A 13,223-nucleotide genomic window follows, 5' to 3' on the forward strand; every position below is an offset into this window, starting at 1 on the left:
TTGTAGTGTAATTCATGCTAGTTTGTTCTTCACAGTTGTTATTCTGTGACTCAGAAACCCTTGATTTTTTTTATCTATATGTAGAGCACTTCTCTTATTGTCCCTTTAATTGTTTTTGGTTAGACAAAGCAGAAGGTACAATACACACTGGCCAAACACATATTCACTACAACTAAAAAGAGGCATTAAACGTTTACCATGCATAATCTCATTCTGCATGGAACATGTTTGGTTCTAAACTGAATTCACTCCCGAAAGGATAAGGATTTCATTATATAAGTAATTGTTATGAATATAGCAGTTGCAGTTGTCAGAAAAATTGAAACCATTAAGTTTAAATAGTGAGATATAAAGTCACACTGTGAGATATTACGGTTTCTTTTTTTTACACTTTTTTCACTCTGATGTGGAAAGGGCATCGATCCACACGAAATCGAACTAAATAAACAAGCAAAGGGCCATTCACACCAAGAGCAATAACTATAACGATGACTATATTAGCATCCACACCAAAAGCATGACAACGTTGTTTATTAAAAGTTTTTCGTCTGACAGCATTTTTTATCGTTCAGTGGCCTACAAACTTACTTCTCTAAACTAAACTAACTCCTAAACTAACCTCTCAAGAATTAGGGCGATTATTACGTTATAGTTGTAGTTATCTTTATATTTCACATCTTGCATAATAAACAAAAGCTACAGAAGCCAATTTAAAGCTGCAGTCCATAAGTTTTGCCTCTTTGTTGAAACCTGCAATTGCAGTTATTTGCGTAATTATTTTCTTTACATAGGTTGTGCGTCGGCACGACTCCTCAGCGCGGATCATTCTAATGTTTTGAGGAGTATGTGTGGCTGGAAGTCACTGCACCAGTGTGGATAGGCTGGATACTGTACTTTGGAATCATAGATTCTAGCCTACATCTCGGGAGTATGGCCCAAATAAGAATTTTCACCAGATATTGTCATCTGAACAAGTTTGCCACTTTTGTTCCGACCAACTGAGGAAAAAAAACCTCACAATAAATTGCACTACCAACAGTGATTAAATCTAATGATTGGTTTGCTGTGCAAATTATCATTATTGTTATACTGTGCTCTCAAATTGTTAATGTTAATAACATCAGCATTGTGTGACTACATGTATGTAGTGTGCAGAGCTGGGTAGTAACTGATTACATGTAATCTGGATTATGTAATCAGATTCCAAAAATTAAGTACTTGTAGTTAGAGTAAATTACATTTTAAAGTACTCGTAATATATTCACATTATTTCTTAGTTTCTTACATGTAATGCAGGCATTCCAAAAGTTTTTGTCATCTAAACCTTATTCACCGAATATGTTTGCGTTAAGTACCTCTTAGATTGTAAAATAAATATTTCAATAATTAAGAATGTTCACGGTTTCTTTGATGCTGATTAATGATCACATGGCATGCAGGTAAATAAAAATATTTAATCTTTTTTAGTAAGTGATTTATTTAAAACAAAGAATATAGAAATACAAAGACGGTGCACTCCTATAGGCCTACTTATGAATGGGAGAAACTGCAATGTGCAATATGTAGGAATAGTCCCACCTTCTAAATGAAAGGGCCAAATTTCCCATAGAAACCTAGACCAGCTAATGCACATGCATAGTATAAGCAGGTTATGATTCCGCATGAGCACTGGCTGGTCTAGCCTGAAAAATAAGCTTTTTAAATGCTATTTGAGCATAAGAAACAACATTCATTGGGCCATTAATTTCATATTTTTGTTGCTGATTTGACATATGTAATTTAATTGTTAGTTCAGTCAGCAGTTTTTGAGATTTCAGGATTCCCCCATTCATTAAGATTAAGAAGGTGTTGCAAATATGGCCGTCGAGTGAAGAGACTTTCCTCGAAAGGGAGTTTGTTTTAAAATGATTTATTTAATTGTTTAATTTTAATTGTCAGCTTTTCATTAAACACACAACCCCCCTGCAGTTCCTTTCCGAACCCTAGTTTGGGAAACCTTGATGTAATATAATGTTTCATGCACTTTATGTTGTAAAATACAATGAATGGAACAAGTTTTCTTACTCTTTACATCATTATGGTACAAGATAATGCTATTTAAATCAATGTGATTAACGAGTTAAATCAAAAAGTAATCTAAAAGTAATCTGATTATATTATCTAAAATGTGTAATGTAATGGATTACGTTACTGACTACAATTTTTGTCATGTAATCTGGAATCAGTAACGGATTACAATTTGTAAGTAATTTGTACAATTTGTACCACTCAAATGAGAAAACATTATTATAAGCATACTGTTGTTAATCAGGCTAAAATAAGAAGATAGTTTTGAACACTGGCTGTTTATGTAGGCTACTTGCTCAAATTTATTTCGGATCATTTTTAACCAAAACAATTTAAGGACTGCAGCTTTAATCAAACAATAATACATACCTCATCGTTTTATTTATTAATTTTTATTTTTTTTAAAAGCAAACATTTCACATCATATACTTATAAAGGGCATCTTCTGTACCATTTTGTTCTATTAGCCTAGCCTTTGGTATTCTGCCGCGGTATCTAACTGTATCACGTGACCCAACATTACGCATTCCCATTGGTAGACGCTTCTTCATGCCACGGCTCATTTGCATTTAGTGAACTCTGCTGTTCCAACTCTAGTTGAAAATGCATGGCTTCATTTTGCAGTCAGCGTAAACACACTGTAATAGGTGATTCCTACCTGCATTAAAATATGATTATCATGATATCACTCTCATAACTTTACATAGTGTAGCCATTTAAGCTTGTAATATGGAATGGTAGGCCTACATTTTTTTTTTAATTGGTCCTCCATAATTTGTAAACAGCAATAGGCTAGTAAGTATGGTAACAAAGAAACATTTAGTATATGAAACCATGATCCTCACTCGTCGTCTTTTTACATTTTATTATACATTTATCACCAATAGGGAAAAATCACAAACGTTTCAGCTCAAGGTCTTCTTCAGTGTGTTAAAAAATTCCATCCTTCCACCTATTTTATAAAACTGTTAATTATATTGACGTCATTTATTAACCAGTGTTCAGTTCCTAAGAACACAAGTGTTACCATTTACATACTGGATAATTTTCATGTATACACAACATAGATTATCACATCCCCCAATACACTACATAATATACCTCTTAAGTCGAACATGAATTACATAGGATGCCATGTTTATCACTATTGTACAACAAATACAATTTGAAAATGTATAGAAATCATCAGAAATACATCGTCATAAATGATCACTGATTTTCACACTGTAAATACTCAAAATCTACTACACAAAAATATAACAAATTGATTTGACCAATTATAGTTCATTAAAGGAAAACAGAAAGATCTAACTAATTCATGTCATAAAGAAACATTTGCCAGATATCCAGAGCTCTTTATCACAGCCTTAAAGGAAAAATTAAAAAGGAAAAGTTAAAATTCTGAATAAGCAATGTGTAGACTAGAGTCATCCATAGGCTCTTTCAACTAACATTTATGTCTGTCTTTTGTGGATGTTTTCATCCAAGTGTATTGAAGTATGACATTTATGTCTATGTGTTCACTTGAATACAACCCTTGGCCTTGGTGTTGTTGGCAACATGTAACAGTATAATAGTAATTTATCAGAAATAGCTGACAAACATAACCACACAAGTAATACTTAAGTCTAATTAAATAAAAAGGATTCTGAGAATATACGTTGCACTACCATGGAAATCATCAAAGAACGTCCAAATGAAGGAAAAACATTTTATTCAGAATAAGTGGGCCTATCATCTTCATTAGTGTCATTTCTGACCCTGAACTACCTTTGTTACAGTTTTTTACAATCGCTTTGCTACTATTTTCAGAACCTTGATGTCATTTTTCACAACTCTAGACACAAAACTCAAAACGGTTATCACTTGTAACACAGGCTGTCTAATGTTCAAAACATTGCATTGTGCATTCACATCTTGCACTTGCATAATCATTGGTTCAAAAAACAAATTTACTGTGAAATACCATTGAAACATAACTATAGATCACCCACACACAAGCAACCGATAGTTTCACTGTGTCATTGTTCGTACAATCATTAAATATTGTAGAACAAAATAGTTGATACAGGTTTCATTATGGTACTACATGTACAGTAAATACATCTCTGTAAAAGTACTGCAGTAGTAGAGAGAATACTACAGACACAGTGGAATCATTGAACAAAGTTTGTAATATATTGATGCAAAACACTACAGTACAATCACAACATAGGTTTATTTGAATCAAACCAAAAATACAGCAATTAGCTATGAAATAGAAAAGAAAAGACAGTACTGTAAAACATCAAATGCAGTGTTCCTCAACTTGGCTGTAAATGCAAGTCTGCATCAATGTCCTACATACTGTATGTCTGTACAATATATGCATTGTTGTATTGAAGCACAATAAGGAAAATTAGACTACTATTAGTCTTTCATATTATAGATATTATAGAGCAGTCTATCATATAAGCACATTTGGACCTAGTAATATGTAAGCATCAGAAGAGCATTAGGTAACACTTTACTTTAAAGTGTTCTTGTTACATGTACTTACTATTATTATAACAATAAATTACGCATAATTACATGCAAGTAATATTAAGACAACCCCTAATCCTAACCCTGGCCATATAGTAAGCACATGTAGTTAAATAATATTACTCAGTAGTTAAATGGATAATTACATTGCGACAAGGACACTTTAAAATATAGTGTAACCAAGCCTTAAATACTTAACATGGAAATGTTCTGGAAAGATTCAGAATAAGATTAAACAAGCTTCCAACTGTGCCCATGCATGACTTCTGGAGCAATGCCTGAAGAGCATAGTTACATGAGAGATAATTGCTTTCTGTTTTTAGTATATTATTATTGAATTGTATTATTATTATTCAGAATTATTATTATTGTGTTCAGTCTTCTCCTACATGCATTTATTATTAATATATGTTTCCTAAAAGTTTTCTGAAATGTTCTGATAATTTGGTAAATATCCCTTCTTCTTTTTTTTTTTTTTTTGTCTGTACAGTGGAAGTTAATGATAACCTATACAGAGACAGCGAGAGAAAGTCATAGTCCAAAGGTTTGGATTGAGTGAATAAATGATGGCAAAATTGAAATTTTTGGGTGAACTGTCCCTTTAAATGAAAATGAGTTGCCTTTGCTGAATGAGATTTAAAAATCTAAGTCAGTAAACTGAGCCAATCTAATTAACAAAACAGCATGCACAACAAAAGTGTTTAAAGAGAGCTTATTTTATTATATTCTGGTGCGTAGCAACCATTCTAATCACATTTGCATTTTGATTAATACAATTTGGTGAATACAAACAACGGAATTCAGTTTATTAACCAGAATCACAAATTTAAAATCAATTTGATACCTTCTGTACGTCAGTCAGCACATATTTTCAGTTTTAACCAATCATGGCCATTCCAAAATGTTTTCGAAATTTTGCATGATTAAAAAAATGGCCCATTGATTCTATCAACTCTTCAAAGAGCGTGAGCAGGAGCTTCAATTGAAATTCATCAGCTGTAGTGAGCCAGCCAGAGCTGTGTACAGACAAACCGTTTGTTTTCCACATGAACAGTTACTATTTTTAGGGTGCAAAGGTCTCGTCAGGCTCACACAATAATACACGCTGGGTTGAGTCATCCATAGCATCACTGCGGTCCATTAAGACCTAATCAAACAAGCCAACCTCATTAACCTAAGAATTTAACCAATTGAAATGTGCAAGCACTCATTATCTCTGAAGTGTTAAGTACTTCAGTATACATGTAAATTAAATATCTAAAAAGAACTGACAGATTCACAATGGACATCTTTTTCTAGTTTCTGTTCATTTCTTCCTCCCTCTTAGGATAGGTGTTGACCAGAACGAGAGCTTCTACTCTTCTTGACTGGAGTCTTGAGAGAATAATGATGCTCTCTTACCCCCTCCACAGTTCAAATGAAGCACCACAATCACTCATCCCTCTGTTTCCTGAGCTGATGTCGGTCCTCTCCTGTGTAAAACCTCCAACAGGTTCTATAGCATTCTTCACAAAAGAGGCTACACCAGAGTACTTACCTCAGAGGACACATGAGAGGGCAATTTGAGATCGACGCTAACCTTTCATTTCAGATCTATTCACGATTTCATTTCTGAGAATATTGCTTTGGGTTACGAGGAGGCGTAAGGATGGTGCTGAATTAAGAGCATCACTCAGTGGAGGGAAATAAGTTGTCAGGAATGTTGCATTTCATTTTGTGTGGCAGCAACATTACATTATTTCACTTATTTTAAAGCAATTTGAAAAAAACATTTTTTGTTTTTTTGAAAAAAACATTTCAGGCTTTGGAGTGTTTGTTAACAAACAGTGTCAAACTATGAAAGGCATTTTGCAGTTCACTATTTTCTACAATGAAATAATCAGATGAGTTTTGAATGCGATTTCATAAATAATTTAATGCTGCAGATGTTTGCACTTTCTCTATCAGGAACACTTCAAATCATTATTATAATCAGGAGCTCTAAATGAGTGTCTATCAAAATTATCCATTTTATGGACCCATCTGTTACAATAATCAAGAGGAGATTGGGCGAGATAATAATAACCAAGGAGAGATAATGACTAATAATACTTTACGCTTCAGGGCATATTGCGGCAGACTTGTCAAAAAAATTATGACAGCAGATTTTAATTATCATCACTTCTTTTGGCTTTCTCAAAATCCATCAGAAGTATCTTGACAGCAAATTGATGCATTGGTTGAAGGCCTGTGAGTTTGTGGCCTCTGTCCATGGTGCTGAAACAAGCATTATGTGCATATGCTGACCATTACTGTTTTGAAAGCTCTGATGACACCTTCTAAGTAACAGTTTTCCTCACTTTTAATAACCATATGATTAAAATGGATTCTTAGATGAGTAATGATCTTTGTGAGAAGCTTAATCACATTGTGTTTGATTCATCTGACCCAGAAAAACATGATCAGCTCCAGCACGGTCTCTCACAGCGAGAGAAAAAATGTTTTGGTCTTAGAGAAGAGGCAACTGGTCACCATGGAAACTTCAGTAGCTCAGGATCTCACAGGGGCAGCAAACAAAAGGCTGAAGGACTCCAAAACTATCTAAACCGGTAAAGAGCAGCCTAATAATCATTCAGTGCATATAGGAAAATTGATGAGTGGCTGAAGTAAGATATATCAAATGTTTTTTTTTTCTCTCGTCTGATGCAAAACTGAACAATTTCAGAGGATGTCATGTCTGTGAGATGTTTAGGCCTTCCGAGAAGAACTCTAAAAACTATCCTAGCATGTCAGAGTCAGAACTGTTTTATAGTTCAAATCCCTAAAAACTCCTACAAATTTCTCTGGAGATTCTTGGTCTGTTGAGCTTCCTTGCACTGATATGTATTGGTTGTATTATCTCATAATCATTCGCCTCATATGTTTGAAATATGCTCAGGTGTTCTCACATTGTCTGGTGATGCACTGCAAGCTTTTATTTCAGATCATGTGGGCCCACATCCCCATTTTTGTTTATCATAATGATTTTTCATTAAAAAGACGATGCGTGGAAGCTCTCAGGTTACTTTTTTTTCTAAAATAATTTAATTATAAATTCAGTTGTCATAGTTTCCTGGGCCACATCAGTACTCGACGAGAAGCCTGGAGATGTGGTTATCTCTTCAATGATCTTACATGACTAACCATCTCTGGTTCCCTGAGGACAGCGCAGTTGTGTTTCCTCTTTGGATATTGGTAGTTGTGCAGTACAGGTCAAACGAAACCGTTCAGTATGAGAGGAGAGGCAATTTGTATGCGTAATAAGCTTCTTAAATAATAAATGTTGTATAGTGGTGCTTAGGTAATTGGTCATGAGGCGCCATAGAGCTTAAAATGAAAGGGCATAACCCGAAGGAGAGCCGTAATGATGTGATAAAATAATTTCATTTTTGAGAGATTTTCAAATGTATAATCTCATAATATCAGTGATTCTCAACAGGAGGCTGCAGGCCACTTGGGGACATAAAATGATGATGAGAGAGAGAGAGAGAGAGAGAGAGAGAGAGAGAGAGAGAGAGAGAGAGAGAGAGAGAAACAGGAACTTTGAACATCTGTTCTAAATGTAAGCTTGATGAGCAGGTATGAAATCCCACTAATCCTGGCAACAAATGCACCACTGCATCCGAAATCAAATATTTCCCTACTATATAGTAGCCTATGTGAAAAACAGTAGGCCTATGTGAGGCGAGTAGAGTAGTATATACGAATTCATAGTATTTTGAAAAACAGTTGACGTAAAGTACCTGGATGACCTACTATTTCAGGTGAGATTCTGAAGTGCAAATTTTACTATCCCATGAGGCTGTGGGAGAGGATTTATGAATGGCAGTGAATGACATTGGCAGGTCACGTGACCATAACATGGTTGATGTAGTAGCCTAGTAGGCCTAGGTCCGAATTTCATCCTTGCTGCCATATTCATACTACATAGATAATTTTTAATGGTCATTAAGTAAATTCATATTCAAATGTAGTACTCAAACAGTACGCGATTTCGAACGCACCGCAACTGTACAACTACTGTATCGACTTGTAGTTAATTATGACAGTGAATTCCACTCACTTACCAGACAGCTAGCAGTGTTGGCCCAGATCCGGCCTGCATGGATTTCACACAGGCCAGATGTGGGCCGGATCTGGGCCAACGCTATGTTGCTGTCTGGGTTAACTGTAGGAGGCGCCAAAATACATAAAATTACATGGTTGCTTTAACTGCAGATTTAAAATCGTGCTACTGAGAAATGATGTAGCCTATTTCTTTCTCCTCCGTATGTATTGGCAGTTCTTGCAATTAATCTGTCAAACATAGGCTAATGGGTTTGCAATTAATTAAACGCTGCTTTACTTTTAAAGCTATTTTATGGTTTACCTATTTATTAAATGAAACATAGCCTACAAGACCTTCCCACAACCTTTTCCCTTGAAAATGAACCATGGCTTTATTATGGTAAAAGTGAAGCAACCCTGTTTTTTTGGCGTATTGACTACCATTTGTATAACCACAGTTTTACTGCAAATACCATAGCTAAACTATGGTTAGTGTAGTAAAACCATGGTTAATCTGTGGTTACCATGGTTTAACTATAACTATGTTTTTTTTTCTTTGTAATAAAACCATCGCTAATTTTCGTAAGGGTTACGTTGCCTTAGACAACCCCCATCCCTTCACAAACGCTTTATGAATTTGCTTTTTGAACATATTGTGCTTATAATATAGTCTTTTATCATTAGTCTCAAAAAACCGCTTACAATACAACTTTTAAGTCCACTTTTCCCCCCTTTTGATTACCTGTATAGCCGGGAGTTGAAAGGGGTCTAACCGTGGAGAAAAGAGGGGGAAACTCTTGAATCATAGAGCCTGCGCTTTTCTTATGTCAGTGTAAGAGGATGGCTGGGAAATTGGTGTCTCAGTGACGTCCACACAGGCAATATTTTATTGCGGCAGCTCTTCTCCATCTAGCGCGAGCTCAAACACAAGAAGAGCTCCTGCAGGTGAAAACATGAATCTGAGAGCGCCATCAGTGCCAGAAAGCAACTGGATTATCAGAAACTTCATTTCTAAGAATTGTTATGAATTATATTGTGATGCGCGTGAATGAGCACTTTCTGCTGAAACCCCGTCGTTGTCGGACTTCAGTAAACTTTAAAGGATTTCTCAAGCAAACCTTCTCTTCTGGAGAATCAGTAAACCAAGAAAACTAAGTGCAGAAGACTTTTTCACGACGAGGCGTCAAAATAAGCTCACGTTGAAGATGAACATCCAAAACAGCAGTGATTTAGACAGATCTGAGGGCAACACAGACTTGGAGGCACCTGAAAACCCCTTATTTGGCATCGGCACCGATAACTTCGTCACGCTTCTGATCTTTGGACTCATTTTTAGTCTAGGCGTCCTGGGAAACTCTCTGGTTATCACTGTTCTGGCTCAACGCAAACCTGGACAGCAACGAAGCACCACCAACATCTTCATCCTCAACCTCAGCGTGGCAGATCTGTCCTATCTGCTCTTCTGCATCCCTTTTCAGTCCACAGTTTACATGCTGCCCACATGGATCCTGGGTGCCTTTATTTGCAAGTTCATCCACTACTTTTTCACCGTGTCCATGTTGGTGAGCATCTTCACTTTATCAGCCATGTCGGTGGACAGGTATATCGCCATAGTGCACTGCAGAAAGTCCTCTTCCATTCGAGTTTCGAGGCACGCATTGATCGGGGTGCTGGTCATATGGGTGCTCTCTTTCGCCATGGCCACACCGGTCGCCTACTACCAGGGCATCGTGGAAAGTAAGGACAACAGCACGTTTTGCTGGGAAGTGTGGCCAGATCACAGCAAGAGGAAAATCTATGTGGTGTGCACTTTTATCTCTGGATACGTGCTGCCGCTGATTCTGATATCTTTCTGTTATGCCAAGGTTAGTGGCTCGTCTTTAATTGTTGTTGATTAGAAGTATTTTAATTGAATGTGGCTTGATCATAATCTCTATTAATGCAAAACAGAATATGGGGTTGTTTCAGAATCTAACGACGAATAAGAATGTCCAAAATTAAAATGATGAATCTTACTTTAAAACACTTTTCCCAAGTTCTTTGAAATATATCCTCTTTGAATTCATGCTGGTTTAATAATCTTTAAAAAGCAAAATGTGAAAAACTAGACGTAGGAAAACATATTTAAGAATTTACAATAAAGTATTTTTTTTTTCATATGTTTTCCACAAGTTTTTGCATTTGACCTGAACAAAACATTACTTTTTCTCTTTTTTTCTTGTCACATGAAAACAAAATGGCATCCTGCTGTTGGTCACACCACACTGACTTTGATTTGGCTGAAAAATGTCTTTAAATATTATTCATATATTTAAAAATGTATTTTAAATAAATAACAACAAAAAGATCTATTTTTCACGTCAAGCATCACAAAATGTATCAAAATAAATTAGGAAAGAAAGAGGTGTATTCAATTCATCTGCAACTATTTACTTTATAGCCTATATCCAGACAAAAAAGTGTCAAATCATATATCAAGGAACATTCCTCATATTTTCATTTCAAACTCTTATGTACCAATGTGTCTTTAGGTCCTGAATCATTTGCATAAAAAGTTAAGAAATGTCTCCAAAAAGTCTGAGGCAGCAAAAAAGAAGGTAAGAAATATCAGGTGGGCTTTCTTCAGATATTAAAATATCCTTTTTTAATGAATATTTATTACTTTACATTTAGTATACTTTATATTTATTATGTTTCATAGGGTAATATATAATAATTCATATTATATATTATTATTTACACTGACCACACATATTTGTTAATTGCTGATCATGTTGTTAAAAACCAACAAAAATGTCTCTCTCCATTTCTCTTGTCAGACTGCTCAGACAGTTCTGGTGGTTGTGGTGGTCTTCTGCCTGTCCTGGCTGCCTCATCACGTGGTGCACCTGTGGGTCGAGTTTGGCTCCTTCCCGCTGAACCAGGCATCCTTCGTGCTCCGTGTTGCGGCTCACTGTCTGGCCTACAGCAACTCGTCTGTTAATCCAGTTATCTATGCATTCCTCTCAGAGAACTTCAGGCAGGCGTATAAGCAGGTGTTCCGTTGTCAGGTGGCTTCTGAGTGCCCTACAAATGAGGCCAGAGAGATGAAGAGCAAGACAGAAGCAGCACCATCCACCAACTGCACCACTGTGTAATTCCTGCAGCTGTTGTGTTCGTCACAATTTATGATGGCTTACAAATGAGCTAAGGTTGAGTTTTTAAGTCTGGGAGAAGGCAAGAAGCTAAGTTAGAGATTGATTTAAATGTAATATGGTTAGATATTTGGATCGGTTAAATGCTTGGAGGTTTGGATTGCTGCCTTAAGTGTTTTTGACATGTTAAAAAAGCATTTGCTGTGTGCTTACTCACGACGATGCATTTCCTTGCAGAGCAATCGAGACCGTACTTAGCACTTGCTGTGAAGCTGTAGTAATGTATGGCCTGTAAATGTGCAATCAAAAAAAAGGGGGGAAAACAAAGGAAAAAAAGAGAAAGATGGTAAGATGTACAGATGGTGAGTACATGGGATATGTCTTTTTTTCCTTCAGGGAAAATAATCACTGTTATCTTGAGTCATGTTAGAGACTTTCAAAGTCCAAATGCTTGTTTATTTAGTATTATAATTATTATAATTATTTTATTTTCTTGCATTATGACAAATGCTTTTCATATACATGTCTCATGAAACAATGTGGCTTATGTAACATTATCAACATGGGATCTGTTATTTCATTTCCTTCAGGGAAAATAATCTAAAAATATTGAATTGCCTTGAGCCTTTCAAAGTATACAAATGCTTGTATAATATTTTGTGTGTGTGTGTGTGTGTGTGTGTGAGAGAGGTATATTTTATATATATATATATATATATATATATATATATATATATGTGTGTGTGTGTGTGTGTGTGTGTTATATTATATTATTATAATTGTATTATTATTATATTATTATTATTATGTGTGAAAAAATCTGAAAATACTGGTCTTGAAAATATCCCATATTTTATGCATTAGTGCATCATATCAGAAGTATAAGAACATCATGCATCATTCAGTATGTGTATCATGACCACATGAGAAAACAATGTATATACATATTCAAAAAAGATTCTTTTGAAATAACTCTCATTGGATCAGACACGAAACCAATAGTCCTGGTGATGCCACAGTCTTTATTTCAAATCCCCAGCTACCTGCATAAGATGCCTCTTTCAGCAAACCAACCACTTGAAGTTTATTAAATTTACTTTATTATTAGGATAAAATTAATAAGTGTCCTTAACTTTGATGGAAATGCAGAAGCTCAATTTATATGCGGTACATTTAGTGCACATTGAAGTAAAAAATCCAATAATAAGACACTGGACTCCCAGGGTCACGAAAAGAGGCTATGTTTATCTTATCACTTCAGCGAGAGACCTGACAAGATTACCTTTGTGGTAAATGTACCTGAATTACTGATAATGGAATATAAGAAGGTCAAGTCAGGCAGCAGCATCACAATCTCTCAACTCTCAGAATGGAGGGGGAGTTAGGGTTCTAAATGTGCAATATTTCAGATTTGCAGTGGAATTGATATATCTA

At 35.5% G+C, this 13,223-nt stretch overlaps 1 protein-coding gene across 1 annotated transcript; it reads left to right on the forward strand.

The window, feature by feature from the left end:
- Window positions 1-9,860: 9,860 nt before the first annotated feature.
- Window positions 9,861-11,792, forward strand: LOC306884973 (galanin receptor type 1-like; the record flags this gene model as incomplete). The annotated part of the gene is made up of 3 exons (XM_079441254.1): window positions 9,861-10,520; window positions 11,187-11,252; window positions 11,475-11,792. The coding sequence occupies 3 exons, from the start codon at window positions 9,861-9,863 to the stop codon at window positions 11,790-11,792; spliced, it is 1,044 nt and encodes a 347-aa protein (XP_079297380.1).
- Between the last annotated feature and the right edge of the window lie 1,431 nt (window positions 11,793-13,223).

Source organism: Barbus barbus (genome assembly GCF_936440315.1).
Source record: "Barbus barbus genome assembly, chromosome: 19".
NCBI classification, from domain to species: domain Eukaryota; kingdom Metazoa; phylum Chordata; class Actinopteri; order Cypriniformes; family Cyprinidae; genus Barbus; species Barbus barbus.